This window comes from Chaetura pelagica, unplaced genomic scaffold, assembly GCF_000747805.2.
Source record: "Chaetura pelagica isolate M959 unplaced genomic scaffold, ChaPel_1.0 scaffold107, whole genome shotgun sequence".
Classification (NCBI taxonomy): domain Eukaryota; kingdom Metazoa; phylum Chordata; class Aves; order Apodiformes; family Apodidae; genus Chaetura; species Chaetura pelagica.
Genome location: NW_009953979.1, coordinates 2,603,056 through 2,623,185, shown reverse-complemented (window position 1 = coordinate 2,623,185; position 20,130 = coordinate 2,603,056). Strand labels below are relative to the sequence as shown.

Genomic DNA, 20,130 nt, shown 5'->3' with positions numbered 1-20,130 from the left:
TATCTGTCATTATCAGGTGCATAGACATGCACATGTCGCTGCCAGAAGAGCACGATATTTATGTTAAATTACTGCAATAATAATGAAAATGCTGGTATTACATTAATATTAAAGGGATTCCTAGCCATATTGTTTGCTCCATACATTTCCAACAGAACCATTCTACTGCTACTGCAATGCCACAGTAGATAATATTGTAGATACTGTTATTGGTAATATGGAGAAACCATCTATACTCCAGGAATATTTGCTGTGTTTCCTTAGTTGGCAACACAGTCCCTTCCTTACCATTATTTCAGGGCAAAAGCAAACTCGAAGTGCTCACTGAGAGTTCTGCCTAATTATATAAGTGTACTAATTATACATACTTTTCAAATGGTGATAGACTTCAAAGTAGGTAAATTTTAAATTATGCCATTAAGAACATCTATTGATGATGGAAGATTCTGTAGTATCATATTACAATCTTCTACATCGTAATTTTGCTTTCAAGTCTGTATTAATTTAATGACAAGTAACAGCAGAGAATAATAGAGTCAGGAAAGCAAACTGAAAGCTTGAAGATTTACAGTGTGATATTGGTCAGCAGATGTTAACAAAAAGGATCAAAACCGATTTGGATCTAAGGCAAACAATGAGTGGAAAGATGTTCTGCAGGCTAAATATGAATACTGAACCTTCAGAAACCACTCTGTAAACAAAGATAAACACCTGCAAGACTGACTTATCCCCATGTGTTCAGCTACTCCTGAGAAAATATATATGTCATTGAACACTTAATTTACATGCACAGTTATCACACTGCTACGAATGACTTGCAAATTAGTTACTTGCAGTTCAGAGCATCTCTTTGCATACAAAGTAACACCAACTGCAACAAACTACAAACCTGTGCACTCATGGCTCAGCCCACCAATGTCATATACACATTTGTGAAAATCAAACTGCCACATAAGACTTCAGCACACGCACCTCCTTTTCATACCTTGATACGTGCTTCTGACTGATATACCCTCACTCTTCAAAACACCTTCACCTTTAACGTCAGATATTCATCACAAACCTTGGTTCTTCAACATAACCTGACAGTGAAGTCATAGTACAAGCGAATGTATGAAAGTGGATACTATTCTAGCACTACTTTAGCAATACTTCATGTATTGCCCTGATGTCCTAGGTGAGTAGTTTACTTCATAAAAGTTACAAAAATTGATATATCTCTGCTGTAGAATCTGCATCTTGCATTGTCAAGGCCACTAGGCAGATCAGACAGCAATTACAATGCAGCAACACTACAGGAGTAAAAAAAATTGAGAAGAGATTAAAGCTATTTCTGCACAAGTAGCTATTTTTCTTTCTCACACACACATGCAAATAATTTATAAGAGTTGGAACTTAAAGTAAGTATGATGCAAGTTCAGTACTGGAATAAGAAGTTCCAATAGCAACACGGAGACAACAAACAGCACAAAAAGTGCTTTTGTGCTAAGAGGTGACACCTTTAACCTCTCTTTGTATGTGAAGCAATTCCAGGCTCTGCCCAATGTTACCTTTTGATATTCTTCCTTAGATCTCAAGGCAGCTTCCATCTGTTCCTGAGAAAACGTGTAGATGGCCGAGCGATACTGGGTGCCAACATCGTTGCCTTGTCGCATTCCTGGGGAGAGAGAAAACACAGGACACCCTGAGGACCATCCTCCCTACCTGAATAGGCTGCAGGCATAAATTCAGCAGGCCTAAATTTAGGATGCCCCATACACCTGGATTAGCATGATAGGTATTTTTAGGAAGTCTTTCTTTAGTTAAATAGTCATGAAGACATTAAACTCTGGTATGTCCTTTTAAATTACACGCAAATTAAATGTGAGCATTTCACATTTTGATACTTCACACAGTAGCCAAATACAGATGTAAAACCTTAAATACTCAGGCTGCAGATACTGTAATCAAGATACTCTTATAATATTTATTTTGAATTGTGCAAATGGCTACCAAAAAAAGTTTGTTTCATCAATTTAAAATATTCTTCTATTGCAGAAGTACATGTCAAAGGCAGAAAGGTACAAAACATCCTTAGAGATAACTAGCTGTTCTTCTTTATTGAGAAAGCAATGGTCTTGATAAAAGACTAGTATGCCTGTATTGTTGAATTAACTCTAAAGTTATCAGTTCCTACCATCACCACCACCAGTTATGGAGAGAAGGAATGATTCTTACAAAGCTGTTAAATTTGAGCTCCAAAGAGGACTCCGATAGAGAAGTATGCTAAGGAGAGGTTTGGAGAAAGTCTGGTTGTGTTAGTACTGTTACGGAGTAATGCTTAGGGACAGCGACCCTTCCACAATTTTTTTGAGTTTGGGAGAAGTAGAAAACAAAAGTTTATATGTAATCTCTACAAAATGTCATTTGCAACCTACATGTGGATAATGTGGATAGCAAAAGTATATAATATTGCTTATATCTAATACTAGGAAAATAAAAATCCTATTTATTCATAGAATTAGACAATGGTTTTGGTTAGAAGAGGCCTTAAATATCATGTAATTCCAACCCCCCTCACATGGGCAGGGAACAGCTCCCACTAGACCAGCTTGCTCCAAGCCCCATTCAACCTGGCCTTCAACACTTACGGATGGAGCAGTCACAGCTTTTCTGGGCAACCTGTGCCAGGGTGTCACCATCCTCATAGGAATAATTTCTTCCTAAAATTTCATCTACATCTACCCTCTCTTCCAGTTTAAAACTGTTCCCCCTCTTCCTGTCACTGTATCCCCTTGTAAAAAATCCCTCTCCAACTTTCCTGTAGGCTCCCTTACAGAGTTATATACTCAATAACTCCTTGAAATTATATCATAAATGAGTAATTTTGTTACAAGAATTAGCCTCATTATATGTAATCCCTTTCAAAGACAGTTATATGAAGTTGCTCATGTATAAATTTCCAAAATGAGAGGGATTCCACCTACAAAACTATAAAATAATGGGCCAAAGCAAAGGGAAGTTTACTAACCCCTCAAGTGACTAGCCCAGCTATGGTTTGGCATTGTGCAGCCTTGGGGAGTCACACTGGCCAAAAGCTTTGTTGTCTCTCATCTCTATCCAGTCCCAGTCCTCAGGCAGCCCAACCATAAGCCAGATGTGCTGTGGATCATTTCATAAAGCAAACAACAGCCTTAGAGAGAAGCTTTAGCATTAAGAATGAACTGGAGATTAATTTTTGCAATTTTGCAGTTTCTGTCTTTTGTAACCTTGTTCCCAATTATGCATTCTAGAGCAGTTCTTTTTACTTTGCTGTAATAAAACTTATGAATTTTGAGCTTTTCTGGTGTTTTATGTGAACTTGGGTGAGTGAAAACGCTGGAGTGACTGTAATTTGAAATAAATTGGGTATCATCAGGATTTGTCTTTTGACTGCTACTGGGCTAGAGCCCCTTTGAAGAATACCATAAAATCTAAGGACTATGGAGATGAAACAGAGAAAAACTGTAGGTCCTGATACCCCCCTAGCAAAGGGCAGAGGGTAGAGAAAGAGTCGTGGCACTGGGGGGAAAAGACACTATCAACTTAATACTACTCATTAAAATATGATAATTTTTTTCCCTTATGTTTTCCCAAGGAAACAGAAAAAATTGTTTAAAACATAGTACAATAAATGATACCTGGCTGAAATATTTATGAACTAAAAGTTGCAGACACATTTTCAAAGCTGTGCTTGGACAAAAAGTCCATTCAATGACCAATAGTATAAACTTTTTAACTGCTAAAATGTTTACTTCACATAAGAACAAAAAACATGTTCTTCATCCATACTTAATAGTGTGGTCTGCAAGGCAGAGAATATTTTGCTCATTTCTTTGCAAGTCATTTTAGGGTGGCAGTGAGTTCTCGTAAAGCCAGTTCTACTGAACAGTTAGGCATAAATGAATACAGGCCAGGAAAGCATTTGTTTTGCCAGGGTATGTTAATGCTGATTGGCATCTAAGCTTAAGCATTAGCATTCTACAACTGTTTATTGCTTAACAAGCTACCTAACAAATGACTAGGCAGTAGATTACGAAAAATCTCTATCAATGAAGGATCTATAGAGTATGCCAGTTTCTAGCATGTATTTAAAAAAATATGAGTTCAGCATGAGCTTATGTGCACAGTACTCTAGGTGAGAGAATAAACAAGATTATTTAATATATGCACATGCCACTTTTACATAGTAATAGGGAAGCAGTCAGCTTAATTAATTTATTGAAGAGAAGGTTAAGAGGAGAACTGACTCTCATTTACAAATACATATATAGAGATGTAATCTGAGAAATGAGGCTCTCCAGTCTTGCCAAAGTTGCTTAACTAGGCAGAGCAACTGAAAGCCAAAGCATACAAAACTCAAATGGGAAATAAGACAGCACTGAAACAGTGAAGCACATTCCTCATTGGAACAATGCACCTAAAGCCACAGCTCTTTCCTGAGGTCTTCATATCAAGGATATGCATTTTACCCAAAGATATACTAAAGCTCAAAGAGCTGTACAAAGTCAGTGATGAAATTATAGAGTCAAAGCTAAAGAGGATGCCAGATTGTCTAATAATAAAGGCCTCTCCTCAAGCTCAAGGGTTGGCTGGCAGCATTAAACCATCCACTTACTATGGAGAAGACTGAACAGGTATTTTAAGACTCCCAAAGTGTAGCATTAATGTGATCAATCATCTAAGCTAAAATGTCATTTATTTTTGTTTCTTAAATCAATTTGTACCTAAATCTGCCTCACTAAGTATATGTTTTCTGACTAATCCTCAAAGACTATGAAATACTAAAATAAAATAATGTCCAGGTATATAGATACCATCTATTGCTGCTACTGTTGTTATTTGCAATGTTCCGCACATGCGCAAACTTACTTCTCAAGGGTTCAACCCTGATTTTTAAAAATCATCTGGCAAGTATTCCTTGTTGAGATTCACTAAGTCAGCAAGTAACAAACAAGTCAAGAAACTTAATTTAATAAACAGCTGTGGTAGAATGACTGAGCTTAACAATCTTGTCTTTGAAAGAAAATGTACTAAATAAAAAATTACCCTGCTTGGCTACCTAACAGTTCCATGATGTCACCTGTAGAGAACTTTCCTTTCTTTTCTGAAATGTCTTTCTTACGTTGTCTACCATGACATTCTGCCTCTCTATGTTAACATAATACCAAAGTTAGGCTTCAGACAAGAATGAGAAAACACAAATAATTAATTTTATAAAGACTGGAAGATATTATGTACTTTTAAATTAAAATCCAATCTTACAGGGACAGTCTTCTGCTGAAACAAAGAGCCAACTGATTTTTGGTGCACCAGAATGGTTCCTCTGAAGGCAAGAAATTTGTTCTAAATTTATAATAATACAAGCAAACCCACAAATAATCTCCACAGGATTCATGTAATTGACCTTGCCTACCAAGTGTCACATAATTAAATAAGACTTTAAAACATTTATTACTTCAAAATTAGTATCTGTTGTAAGTTGTAACACTGGGATTTGAAAGTACTTTGAATGAGCAGTATCGTTCTTACATTTTCACAGAAAAAGGAATAAAGCTCCTGGCATTATGCATTGGATGGACTGAAGCCATACTTCTTATCCCTAATGATACATTTCATTATCAGATTTCCCACAAAATTCCCTGCAAAGAATTTATTTTTTTTCACCTGTGCCAAACCTCATTTTTAAGAGATGTGTATGATTCTGCTTTAATTCCAAATCAAACCAGTGAATCAGGTTTGTCTAAATATTCACTACTGGAAGAAGGAATAATTCCTACAGAATATCAACTGCCCATCTTCAGAGCAGCGGGATATTCTAGGCAGGGGAATGTTGATTGCTTACAACTGCTCTTCTGCAAGATATCTTAAAGTCACTCTCTGTGCAAAACCTGGGACAAATTTAGGGACAAAGTTTAGGGTAGATCTGTTAATAGGGCATGAATCACATTTACATTCTAAGCTGAAATGATAATCAGGCTCCTTCACAGAGATGTTAAGAAAATATATTAACACTGAGGTATGAGGTCTTTGACAGGAAGACTTTCTTCAACTCTTTCAGAAACTTTGCAATGAAAGAAAGAAGTAAAACAGAAAAAGCCTTCTTTGCAGCTGCAGTGACCAGTAGATACACTCTGAGTGATCTCTAGCCCATTTATCTCCAAAGGATAGCTTGAGGAAAAGCTTCTAGAGGCCTGAAAGCAGAACACCATCTCAGCTGTAGCATCAGACCTGGCCCAATTTGTCACAAAGCTCACATAGACAACTCATTCCCAGTGTTGATCAGAATCTTTACAACTAGAGACAACCAAGCAGACTTTCATGGATGTCCTGGTTTAAGATGATCAGGATAAAAAATGCCTGCAGCTCTACTGACCTAAGAAATCCCAGGACACCCCCAGCTGTGCCAGGCTGTGGCAGTTACAAGGGAGAGGAGCAGCTGTGCCTATGGGAGGAGAGGGAGAGTCAGCTGAACCCAATGGACTAGTCACAGTGTTCCTGCCTATGGGGCTCCATCTGAAATGGCTCCTCCAGAGGTCTCCTTGGGGTTGTTTTTGTTGAGGTGTTTGTTATTTCCTGTTTGTTATTGCTTCTTCTGCTGGAGGGCCTGCATCCTCTTTTCTTGCTGGAGAAGAACGTTGGCCTTGGAGACAGGTTACCTTGTCCCGCCTTCCCAAGCAGGACCTGCTTGGCTGCTCCAAGGCTTTTGTGGATTGTCACTAGGACCCTGGATTCAGGCACCCCCATCTGCTGCTAAGTCTAGTTTGGGACTTTTCTGGTCATCAAAGAAATGTTTAGATAGAGAGAGTGATTTTCAAACTGATAGAAAAGCAGAGAATTTGTATCTCTTTCTCTAGATACAGAAATAATGTGGGTTTAGATATGGCTGCATGGTGCCAAGGAGCATAAGCACAAAGCACAGTGCCTCTGTGAGCTCTGGCAAGTCCTTTTAAGCTCTTGTCTCTGGAGGAAAGCACATTTGGACATCTAAATGTGTTTAGATTTCAGGCACTGTTCATATTTAGGAATTTCACTTTGGCTGACCAAAGTGCCTCAGTGGCTCTCAGCCTGGACCATTCTAGAGAACATAAAATTTCCTCACTCTGCCAGCAGAGACCAGAACAGCAATTAATCAAAAAATACCCTGAAGACCTGAGAACTTGCTCTGACTTATATGTAACAGAAATCTGTGGCTGTAGGACACTAGATGAAAAGGCCAGGGAGCTGTGATGGTGTCCCAGATGCTCCAAAACAATTACCAGGTTGACACTGACATGCAGTACAATCACATTGCCACTGGAAAAAACTCTTTATTTGCCAAAATGGAGATAACAGTCAAAGAAATGGCTCTAAAGCTCTCTTAGCAACATTTTGGTATCTTCTGGTGCACCTGGGTAGGAATTAATTAGTTTTGGTCTTCCCCATATTCTTTGGCATCAAAGTAGTAAATACTAGCTCTCATTTCATTTGAATATGTTAAATATATAAAAATATGTTTAATCATCTCTGCTTTTATTCAGCTGCTCAGTGCTTTTTACTTCATAGTTTCTATACCTTGACAAAACTGCAGTGTTTTCTTGGGTGGGGGCAAAGAATTGCCCCCTTAAAGCAGCTACCATGCTGCTATGCTAGAGTTTGTGTTTCTGTTGAAATGCATCTTAGGCAGGCCATTGTCTCTCTTGTCTAACTCCAGAGTATCTTTAGGCCAATAATAAACAGGAATAACCACAGCATTAATAAAATAATATTTGCCGGTATTACACTTACTATTTTTTTTCTTTAGAAATAGAGAATTCATTGCAAACATGCAGTTTCAAAATGGGGATTTCTGAACGTATAACCTACAGAAGGCTAAAGCAAAATGCACTATTTATTTTATTGGTGAAACCAGTGATTTCTGTTGAAGACTCAAACCTCTACTTACTTCAAAGTAATACTCATACAACACTCCTTATCTTCTCTCAATTTAAAAATAATAAAAAAAATGTAATGGCATAATTCGTCAACCTTGCTGTTCTCAGAGGATCCCAAGCATAATGGAGATAAATTACTACGGTCTGTTAGGCTCTTCTGTGCCACACAGTGAAATTTTAAAGGGCAGTTCATAGCTCTTATTTTTATCATAATTTTTTTTTGTGATTTATAGACTTTTCTGCAGGTGTCACTTATTTTCGTATACCCGCAGAAACCTGATATACTGATTGGTCATTTTCTTTTCCCCAATCAATCCTTCCTGAGTTAAGACTAATAAAACTCCTTCTTCCAGCTCATCATATAATTATTTAGTAAAAATCAATTGCACCATGTCACCCTAGCTTGATGTCATCACTCACTGTAATGATTACATCTATACAGCTTAAAAGTTGCCAAGGGAAAGTAAAACTCTTTATAGCATATGATTAAAGGAGAAAAATCTTAATAGAAATGAAGTTAGTTACAGTGCTGTGGATTGAGAGTTCTTGATGATTTTCAAGGCTAGGGTGCAGGAAGGATAAATGAAATATAAAAGAGTCTTTAGAAGGTTACAATGAATTAATGAGCTTGTACAAATTAATGAAAACTTTTATACTGTCAATAAACCAAAAGGTTTACAGACCTTTCTATATACATGTCTTTCAGTTAAGGAAGAAACTATAGTTTTGGTCTTCCCCATTTGCTTTGGAATCAAGACAGCAAATACTGGCTTTCCATAAAAAATATGACTTGCACATGTACTTAGAACACCACAGATACAGCTGGAAAAATGTCTGGTCTTTAACATTCTTCAAATCACCAGATTACAGGGTTTCTGGTATAGCTTTGAAGATAATATAGAATCACAGTTGTTAATTGTAAGTCACTCCCAACTGAATATTCTATTCTTATACTGATTGGTCATTTTCTTTTCCCCAATCAATCCTTCCTGAGTTAAGACTAATAAAACTCCTTCTTCCAGCTCATCATATAATTATTTAGTAAAAATCAATTGCACCATGTCACCCTAGCTTGATGTCATCACTCACTGTAATGATTACATCTATACAGCTTAAAAGTTGCCAAGGGAAAGTAAAACTCTTTATAGCATATGATTAAAGGAGAAAAATCTTAATAGAAATGAAGTTAGTTACAGTGCTGTGGATTGAGAGTTCTTGATGATTTTCAAGGCTAGGGTGCAGGAAGGATAAATGAAATATAAAAGAGTCTTTAGAAGGTTACAATGAATTAATGAGCTTGTACAAATTAATGAAAACTTTTATACTGTCAATAAACCAAAAGGTTTACAGACCTTTCTATATACATGTCTTTCAGTTAAGGAAGAAACTATAGTTTTGGTCTTCCCCATTTGCTTTGGAATCAAGACAGCAAATACTGGCTTTCCATAAAAAATATGACTTGCACATGTACTTAGAACACCACAGATACAGCTGGAAAAATGTCTGGTCTTTAACATTCTTCAAATCACCAGATTACAGGGTTTCTGGTATAGCTTTGAAGATAATATAGAATCACAGTTGTTAATTGTAAGTCACTCCCAACTGAATATTCAATTCTAATTCTAATTCTAATTCTAATTCTATATTAGACATAAGGAAGAAATTCTTTACAAGAGGTTGGTGAGACCCTGGCATAGGTTGTCTAAGGAAGTTGTGGCTGCCCCTTCCCTGGTTTGATCCAAGGCCAGGCTGGATGGGGCTTAGAGCAACCTGATCTAGTGGGAGGTGTCCATGCCCAGAGCTGGGGGTTGGAAACGGATGATCTTGAAGGTCTCTTCCAACCCAAACCAGTCTGGGATTCTGGGAGTCACATACCATCATCTCACTATATTACCTTAGCATGGCTCATCCCAACATTTGCTTTGAAAAGTCATCCAAGAACTAGAAGCTCTGTATCTGATGAAATACTTTTTACTTTTTGTTATTATTATTGAATAGTTACAAAAGGCATCACTTTGCTTCTCAAGATAATTCAAATATTTTACAAGACTAGAAAGCTGAATGAAGAATTCTGAAGGAGTTCCTTGTATGCTTTCTTGTTTATTAATTATTTCAGATATAAATTAATGCATTTTTTTGCATTTAAGAAAAAATGCTTAAATGCATTTGTTAATGTTCTTTGACCTTTGAAGGAAGTACTGGATCTACTTGAGCCCATAAAAAAGCATAGGTTAGTTTTTGATGACTTGTCACAAAGCTTAAGTATCAAATGTCCCTTGCAGACAGGAATTTTAATGCATTTTGACTGAAAATATGAAAGACATATTGAAAATACGTCTTTACTAGAACTGCATAAAACAGGCAAATAGAATGGTAAATATATACAGAAATCATCCTTAATGGCATAAAAATTATTGTAGGGGACTTTATTTTTACCTAGCTTTAATAAAAAGTTAAATTATTAGTTTTAGACAAGTTTTTTGACTTTTTGTGTCTTAGATAGACATTGTCTGTCATAAATAGACATTAGGCCCTTTCAAAATTTCTTCTCTCAAATCTTTGTCTCAGGGCTGAAGGAACTTACAATGGGAGTGAAATCTTTTAACAGTATTTATTGGTACAGCTGGAACTAAATTGTCAAATTTAGGCAATCAAATCTGATCTAACATAGGTGTCAAATTTGGGGCAAGTCAACTGTGTTGATTAGATCTCCACTGGAAATTGGAGGAACTGAGACTCTCCATGCCTACAGAGAGTCACATAAATTTAGGTGGCTTTGTGTCTATCCTGCCTGATGTGTCTATACTGGTCAGAAAAATCTGACTGAAGATCTTTATAGTCTTCAAAACCTAGTAAATGCATAGAGCAGACATGTCTGGAAGAGACTGGAGGACATGACACAGGGTATAAGGAAGCCCCACATTTCCTAAAGCTCAACTGGAAGACAGGCAGAACATGTAAGAGCGTCTGTCTTGGCAGATCTCATTGCCTCTCTTCCTCATGGACTAGCTGTATTGTGATGCTTACAAAAAGCTGGACAACCACTGATGATATGATGAACTATAATTAAGAAATAGAGCAATTCAGATCAGGCACTACATGGACCTATGATATCACACAAATTTGCTATTGTTTTCTTTATATCCCTTCTCCTTTCTCTTCATTTATCTTGTATCTCACTAATGTCTTGCCTAAATATAGGCATGTGTTAATGCTAAGAACCTAAACCTGCTATCATCCACCAGGTGTTATTGCAATAGTAATAAAAATAATTAGTGATAATAAAAATAACGGTGTTGTCATTTGCTTTTATCAGCAGATAAACTCCTGGGACACTGCTCTCTCAAAACACAGACAAGTATGCTCTTATAAATATGCAAGAGAAAATTGCAGGCAGAGAAAAACAGGCATTCACTGAAAATATTGTTGTTTAGAATAGAGTTGGCTTTGACCTCTTGTACCTAATTATACATGAAAACAAAGATTAAAAGCCTTCTAATAATCACCATAAACTATGATTAATGATGCCATGCTTCAGTGCCTCAGATTTCTAGACCCAAGTACAGTAAATTCACTAGTGGTGTATTTGAAGAAGAAAAGCGTATTTGGTGTTACTTTGTTGTGACTTTGTCTTTTTTCCTTGTATAAGGCCTATGAACAGGCCACCAAAAAAGCCTGCAGAAAAAGATCTTCTGAGGTTGCTCTTTTCACATTCTATAAAGACATAAGCAAATCCAGCTGATGTTATTCACACCACATATACATGTATATTTGGACTCCATGGATTTCATGGATATTTGAAAGCTACTGAAGACAGCATTGAGAAGCCTAGATTTTCCTTCAGAAGTTAAAAATTAACAAGCCTGATTTAAAATTAAGATTCCCTTCCTTGTCCTTTCCTCTTTCCTCTTCTCAATTACAAATACAGCTATGCTGTAGCTACAAAATAACCTAGAAATTATCCTAAGGATGATCATAATAGAAAAAAAAAGCATCTTCCAAGGCTGTTCTCAGAAGATAAAGGCATGATGAGCAAGGAGAATCCCTTCAGGATAGTGGTGGGTTCACATTTCCCACAGCATGAGTCACAGTGACATCTGCAATGGCACACAAGAATGATACCATGGGTTTGCTCATCTTCAGGGAACCTTTTTATTATTGACTGTAGCAATACTGAAAGATAAAGGTTATTTTTAGCAGTTCTGGAGAAGTGGTTAACACATCATTGTCACATATAAAAGAAATAAGCTAAAAGTAGTTTAAAGGTAAGACAAAATCAGAGCCCAGAAGGACTTTTGCCCTCGAGCCAGATTGATTCAGCACCACTCACTTCATAATGCAAACTATTCAGCCATCTCAGCAACCACTGCACTACCTAATAGTCCCGTTCATTAAAAAAGATGCAGAGTCAAATCTCAGCTTCTCACTGAGATACGGAAACACAACATCTCCTAAACTGGAAATATGGGTCAGAAAAAGTATCTTCTAATTTATATGGATAAAAAAAGAGACTAATATGCAAATTAGGTCAGGACAGCTAAAATTCATGGGGACGTAAACCAGCCTAATAATACGTATTTATTTTTAATGCATATTTAGTTCTAGGGAAAGGACAAAGAATGGGAACAACATGACATTAGGCATTTCAGTTCATGAAAGAAATGAAGCTGCATTCTCAAACTGTATTATTGGCTAGCACCACTGGCAAAGAATCTCTTTGCTACTTTACAAAAAAGTATAGACTACAGGTATTTACGAGGTGATTATAAGCAAGGGACCACTACATTGGTTGCTGGTAGGATGGCTACACATCCATCAACTAAGACCCACCATTGTGATTTCCCTGGGAAGAGCAGGAATTAGAAGAATCTGAAGGCAACAGAAGACACTCTCTCCTATCAAACAATTCACAGAGTGCATATTTCTACTGTTGAGTATTCGGTCCTGCATGAACCACGATACATTTATCTTTATTGTGTCTCAGCACATCGATTTCCATGGTTTTTTTAATTTATCAACACAGAGCTGTGTTTTATTTGTTTCCTCCAAGAGCCTCCTAGCAATGTCTTTACCACAGATTTAATTAGCATCCTCTTCACTATATCCTCCAAGTCATTAACGAAAATATTGAAGAGTATTGGACCAAGAATGGCTCCCTGAGGGGTCTTTAATTCTATTTTGAATATATTTATATGCCTGGTGACAACAGATTTTGCATTTCTACTCTTTTTTGATACACCTTATAATAATGCTGAAACTCTTAATAATATTTGAAATACAAGAAAAAGGTGCTCTGTGCTTTAATCTAAGACTTGCAAATTTCATTCAAATTATAAAGGGAAGAGAGAGAAATGTAAAGAAGAAAAATCAGAAATGGTTATATTCTACATAGAGAGATTACTTTTTTCCCTTTAATCTCTAAATGAAGTTACAGGCCTGCAGCAGAATACATAATGCTGGTTTAGGGTCACTGTAGCATATTTTATGTGTACAGCTGTTCTTCCACTGGTATAAGCAGACACATCTGCTCATTAGCAATACAATGTCATTTCTAGTGTCTAATTTTAATTATTTGCAGATGATAGATTCCTTATGCAATGTCTAAAAAAAGTACAGTCCTTCAAAACTGGTGAGAAATAAATATACCCTCTGCAACTAAAATGGGTCAGCACAATGAAAAACAGATATTATTCTGGAGAATTCTTGTATCAGCACTAAGGCTAAATGCCAAACTGTTTGGAAGGTCATGGGGAGGAGAAACAGCTCATACATCTCTTCTCTATCGTGGATACACAAGACATATGGACTATGAGATATTCCGAATGAATCTGGCAGGTGATGAGTTTGTTGTAGTACAGATGGTCCTCAGCTGCTCGAAAAATAACAGTTCTGCTTACATTTCCTGTACAAACACAGGCATGATAAGGACTTCTTCATGACAGAAAGGTGGAATGAGACCACTTACTGGTAACTTTGGTTCTTGGTAAATTCAAACTCAAAGAATCAATAAGGTCAGAAGCAAATTTCAAGGAGCTCTTGGGTGGCAGTAGCCATGGGAGCTTTTGCCCTTCACCCCACTGCCAGAGCGGCCAAAACTCTGAAGTCCTGGTTTTCCCTCAGCTCCTTCCACTATTTCAAAAACCCAAACAGAAAGCCAGAAGCAGAAATGAAAAAGGATCGTATTCAAGAGAGAAAAGAGCTAAAGGAGGTGAGTGGGTTTTTCATTGTCCCAAACATGTTTTAAAGAGGAGGAAATAGTATTTGTTTTGTCTTCTGCTTGTCTTCTGTACAGTCATCAAAAGTAACAAGGAGCCTTTCTTCAAAGGTGCCTTGGATTGGGCTGAAATCACCAACACACACAGGAGTTCAACCACACACAGGCTCAGGATAATTGTGAACAGTAATACGCTTTCCAGGAATCACATTTGCACCATGACAGAGTCCTCTGGCATAAGTTAGATTTTTCCAAGGGTTTGGAGGGATAGTTTCTGACACCTCACAAAGAGTGGCCAAACTTTCTGGTCAGATGAAATATGAGATCTTCTTCCCCGAACACAAGCACAGCTGGGTTTTGCAATTGGCTCTCACACTCCAGCACAGTGCTAATGCCAGAAGGGTGGTCCCACGAGTGATTATGCTCCTGGCAGTTTAAGTCCTGGCTGATAATTACATCTCACTACAATTCATGCAGGGTTAATTTTCAGCTTGATCAGAAAACTTTGTGATCACCAGCGTCAACACAATGAAAGTGGTTGTATCCTACGGGCAGGTCAGAGAGAGAGAAGAAAATTGCCCTTCTCCCTAACAATTAAGTCAAAGATTTGCTTACAGCAATCATGAAACTACGGGCTGAGGCACAAGGCAGACACATTTATGGTCTGAAAGTCCACATCCCTCTAGGTAAACCACATGGAGGTGCCAGCACCATTGTCAGGGTGCAATTTGAAGGAGACCATCTTTAAAAATTTGGAGGGCTCTGAGGACTGCTCCTTTAGTGCAAAACCAAGGCAATACACAATCAGCCCTCCACCTCTGTAAACTTTAGAAAATTACAATTATGTACAAAGTAAATAGCCCTAAGATTCTTTTGCAGTATTTTCAGCATTTCATTTGTTCTCTTTTTCTGTGTCAATGACAAAAAAGCAACCACCTCAAGCACTTATAAAGCTATATAGAGCAATCACCTCATAGGTAAGATCATTCCTGGGAGAGAAGGAATGCTGATCTGTGCATCAGAGGCTGAACAAAGATGACAACCATATGTCACTTGGCAGAAGTCAGGGTTTGTTTGTTGCTTTTTCAGTATCCCAAATGTAATGAATTATAAAATAGAGCCTAAATTAATAGTCAGGGAGGACTTTACCAGGGCCCCACACTTAGGAGATGCTCATCTGGGAGAATCTCTTTCAACTCATAAACTGTTTGACTTGATCAAAGGTTCTTGCTTTTCAGTTGACTTCCATATAATACTCAGACTCAAGAGCTTCATGAAACAAGAGCCAGGCTGCCTCCCAGAGAAAATTCTAATCCCAGTGAGATGTCAGTCTCATCTTGAAGGCAGGAGATCCAACTGTTTGGAAAGTAGGAACTTTTAAATATTAATATGCTCATACAATAAGGATTGATAGAACTGCCAGTCTCTATTCTTTAGCAACTTTGTACCATCTAGACTAATATTTGAAAGGTCTTTAACTGCAACAGAATGTACATACTTGATGTTTAATGACATTAGAACGATTAGACAAGTCCATTGTCTCCACTGGGGGTAGGAGGGTTTAAATGGTGTTAACCCAACTTCTGGAGAAAAGATAAGACAGTGCCAGAGACAAAGCTTTTCTAATTTTGAGTAAGTGCTATTCTCAAGAAGTCCAGCATTTGCTGGTTATATGAGACACTGGATTCATCCAAAGACTATACTGAATTTCATAAATAAGAAATCTTCCTGATGTGTCTGCTTAATGAAAACCAACTTATTTAAGAGACTGAGTCCTGCTTTCCCAGAAGGCTACACAGGACTTTGTGTGTGCACACAACTGAACCTCAGGAAAGGACAAAAATATATTAGGTCAGAGAGAGAACTCACACTTTCAGTATCTTTGCATAAAATCAGATTTTCCATAGCAAATTAAAAGCAAGGAGCAGAAACAAATATAGACAAAAAACAATTTTACCTTCAAGGTCTTCTACTGCTAACTGTTAAGACTTAAAAGGGTTTATAAACATAGCATCCCTACCTCACAAAAAAAACCCCAAAACAACAAAAAAGACACACCTGACATTGGGACCTTGTGGTTTAGATTTTCCCCATATCAAGAAAGGTGGTAGAGATGTGAGCTTTACAAAATTCCTGAATAGAAGTTAGCATTAAGCAACCATGAAAAATCATAGGTAATGCAAACTGCCCAAGTCTGCGGTATACAAGGTCTTCAAGAAGACTGATGTCTTCTCTGTGGATAAAGTGATGCTGTCACTTTTGGCAAATTATCACAGAAGAACCATTTGGAAATTCTACTGTGCCAAGCTTAGATAAAGGCCTAGGTATGTTTACACCAAGCAGGGCAGTGCCACAGAGATGCCAAAGACCGTTGTGAATGACTTGGGTATCTACGCAGCACAGTGTCACATGGAGATATTAGTTCACATGTCAGAAGGAATACAGCCACATTAGCATGGCTCTGTTCCCAGGCTAATTAGGTGATGTTTCCCCAGTTGCCAGAAATCAGAGTGAATCATACATCTGCCAGCATCCAACTTTCCTCTGAAAGCACAGACTGAAACTATTTTGAACCTCAGTTATACGAGAATGCAAGGTGAATACAAAGACATAATATAAAAATTTTACTTTGATTTAAAGCCAGAAGGAATCATAAATGTAGCAACAGAAAAAGGAGTAATGACTTTAAACAGGAAGAGGGTAGATTTAGGTTAGATATGAGGAAGAAATTATTCACTGAGAGGGTGGTGAGACACTGGCACAGGTTTCCCAGGGAAGTCGTGGTTGCCCTTTCCCTGGAAGTGTTTCAAGGCCAGGTTGGATGGGGCTTGGAAAAATCTGGTCTAATGGGAGGTGTCCCTGCCCATGGCAGGAGAGTTGGAACTGAATGATCTTTAAGGTCCCTTCCAACCCAAACCAGTCTGGTATTCTATGATAAATTGAAGTTATTTGACCTGTTAACAGAACCACTACACTTCAGACACACACCATTGTGTCCAGCAAATGAACTTCAGTCAGTCTGAAACACTGAAGTCCTTTAGAGACTGACCCATTGGAAGTGTGATGCTGGCAGGGCACAACTATATGCTGTCAAAGACAAGACTACAGGCATGGTACATGACTGATTAGGTGGCAGTTACCCAGATTATTTTAGCAGAAATCTATTCCTCATACTGCTCTGGAAGATGAAGAATCCTATAGTCCTCACCATTAGATTCTATGGTGATTAGATTATATTGGTGATCTATATGGTGATCTATATGGTGATCTAGATTATATTAGATATAGATTCTATATCTATTCATAAGATTCTATGATTAGTTCCCAGCTCTGGTAATCAGGATGAATCCCAACATGTGAACAAGACATTAAACTATTGTCTAGAAACAGGACTCCCTGCCATATCAAAACAACCAGCCCATTACAAAGAAGCCAACCTCTGGTGATGGTAAGGGAAAAGAACAAAAAAAGACCTAAAAACCCCCCCTGGTAGAATAAGGAGAAAACCTTCTTCTTGACCCCTATAAGCAAACCACAGAAGTTCAGATTTGAAGCTGGTCACTGTCTTAATGCAGAGCTACAAGTGTTTCTAGGATGGTGCAGTGAAATTGCTCTCAACTTAACTATGAAGGAAAGAGTTGAAAAGGGAGGCTCATAAATTAACAGATCCCAGTATAGGCCACCTCACTTGACACACAGACATAGAATTTCTTGTCATGACTTAAAGCAAGTGCCTCTTCCAAAATGATAAACGATCTCATCTTAAATACTCAAAAGGATGGTGATGGAAAGAATATTCCAATGCTTAATTACACAGAGAGCTGTGAAACGATTTTATTCCAGGGTGGAACTTTTCAACTTTCAGCTTCCAACTACTGGAACTTCTTATGGATTACCAGTGGTTGGGTGTCCTGGTTTGAGCCAGGATGAAGCCAATTTTTCTTTTTACTGATTTTTTTTTCCTTCAGTAAGCTTTCTTGTACCTAGCAACAGTGTGTTCTGCTAGGCTGATAAGACACTGGAATGTTTTTCTAACTACTGAGGCTTCAAGGCTGCACCTGCACTCTGCCAGCTCAGACACTATGGGGAGATCTGTGACCCCCCCCGTAGGAGGCTGAGTTAGATGGACAGCAAAATTGGCCAGAGATATTCCATTCCATATATCTACGTAAGCTCAGAGGAAGGTCAGAGATCACAGAAGACAACTTCCTTCCTTCTTTTTTTTCTTCCCTTCTCTTCCGTCCATGGCCGGTGTCCGGGGAGGACTCTGTTCATCCATCACCGTCGACCCTGAGGCTTGATCTCTCGTGACCCCCATAACTCTCTGCTTTCTCCAGCAGCAGCTTCGGGATTCCTCGGGACTCTTCCCAGTTCAGGGAAGTGCTGTGGGAGTTGCTGGGGTGGGGGGAGGCAAGAGGCTTTTGCCCATTCCTGAATATATTTGTATATAATTGTATATATTTTCTTGTATCATTCACTAGTGTTTTAATTAAAGCTGTGTAGTTTAGTTTTCAATCCAGCCAAGTCTCTCTCTTTTTCTCTCTCTCCTTCCCTACTTGGGTTGGGGGGAGGGGGGATCGAGAGCATTGTTGTCGGACCTGAGTTAAACTGTGACATTGGGTCATCAGTCTCACTATCAGGTACCTGCTCCTCACATAAGTACCTGTAAAGATTACTTGATCATAGTGTTATGCCCCTTCAGTGAGTTGAACATGTTTATTCACAGCACCAGGCCAATTTCCTAGGCTCCATGTCCTTTTCCTGTGCTTCCATTGAATCCCCAGCAATATTTCTGTATAATTTTTTGGTATGTCAACACAGGAACTGCACTGAATGTTCTGAAAATCTACTGACTCTGCATCTGGAAAATAGCTTTCATACTCCTGACTGAGGCTTCCCTTCTCACACAGGCATGAGTTGCAATAGCCATTTTTGTCTCTCAGCTCACTGGAAGACACTCATCCACAATAGCCCCTGGATCCCTCTCAGAGTTACTGTTTCCCAGGATGGCACCACATTTTGAAGGTATCATCCGCATTTTTTGTTCCCAGATGTAGTAACAAGTGGCATAATTATGATAGCTGTTAAAATATTGAAATGAGTTACTGTGTGTAATATTTCTGGGAAATGGTAGAAAGGATGATGTTTATTGAAACGATATAAACATATAAAATGTTTTCTCAACACAGTTTCCCATTTATGTTTGCACAGATGTGTGCAATGTCATCACAAAGCCTCTTCCAAGAAAGATAAATTAAATCAAAAGGTTTGAATAAGAATAGCTAGAATGTTCTGCTGGTGCTTCTACACACCATCTCTTACCTCTTTTTGTCCTCTTTTCCTAATAATAAAAGATAATCTCTGCCATAGAAAAATATAAAAAACAAATGAAATTTTTTATGAAGGATAAAGGTGCCTGGCACAAATATGACCAGCTCTGAAGCTGGGAAGAAATATCCTTTAATTTATGAGACAAAAGATAGCATTACAGAAGAAATTGTCATAATCAAAGTTGAAAAAAAAATTCTATTGTCTGCTCTGCCTCTCTGTGGGAATTTTCCCAGCACAGACAGCTGTAAAGGAGGAGGGTTATTGTGAGTTTCTGTACTCTCATTCTCTCTATTCCTCTCTTTCTCTGTCAATAAATGTCTGCAATCATATTCTTGAGCTCCAGTGTGATTTCAAGGTTCATCTATTCCATGCAGCTCAAACACTAATTATCCCAGCTGTAATTAGTAAGATAATTAAATACTGGCTCACTCATCACTCTACCTTGTGTCGGGTCATGATTCTCCCAGAAGACCTTGAGCAGTTTCTCAAAGCTGATGCTTTCTGGCTGATAAACTACTCGTACAACCTCTGCGTGGCCAGTTCTCCCTTAAAAGACAAAATAAAATCAGATGTTACTAGTGAGAATAGCTAGAGTATATCTAGTGTTTTATATTAAGATCTAAAACACAGTTTTTTGTTTTCCTTTTTTTTGCC

General features: G+C 38.0%; 1 protein-coding gene across 1 annotated transcript in view; it reads right to left on the bottom strand.

Annotated features, from left to right (window-relative positions):
* MSRA (methionine sulfoxide reductase A) overlaps window positions 1-20,130 on the bottom strand; it is a 177,541-nt gene that overhangs the window by 98,528 nt on the left and 58,883 nt on the right. Inside the window, exons 3-4 of the mRNA XM_010002231.1 lie at window positions 19,918-20,022; window positions 1,551-1,657 (exon numbers count right to left, since the gene is read on the bottom strand). Coding sequence (XP_010000533.1) covers window positions 1,551-1,657; window positions 19,918-20,022 — 212 coding nt within the window. The remainder of the gene's footprint in view (window positions 1-1,550; window positions 1,658-19,917; window positions 20,023-20,130) is intronic.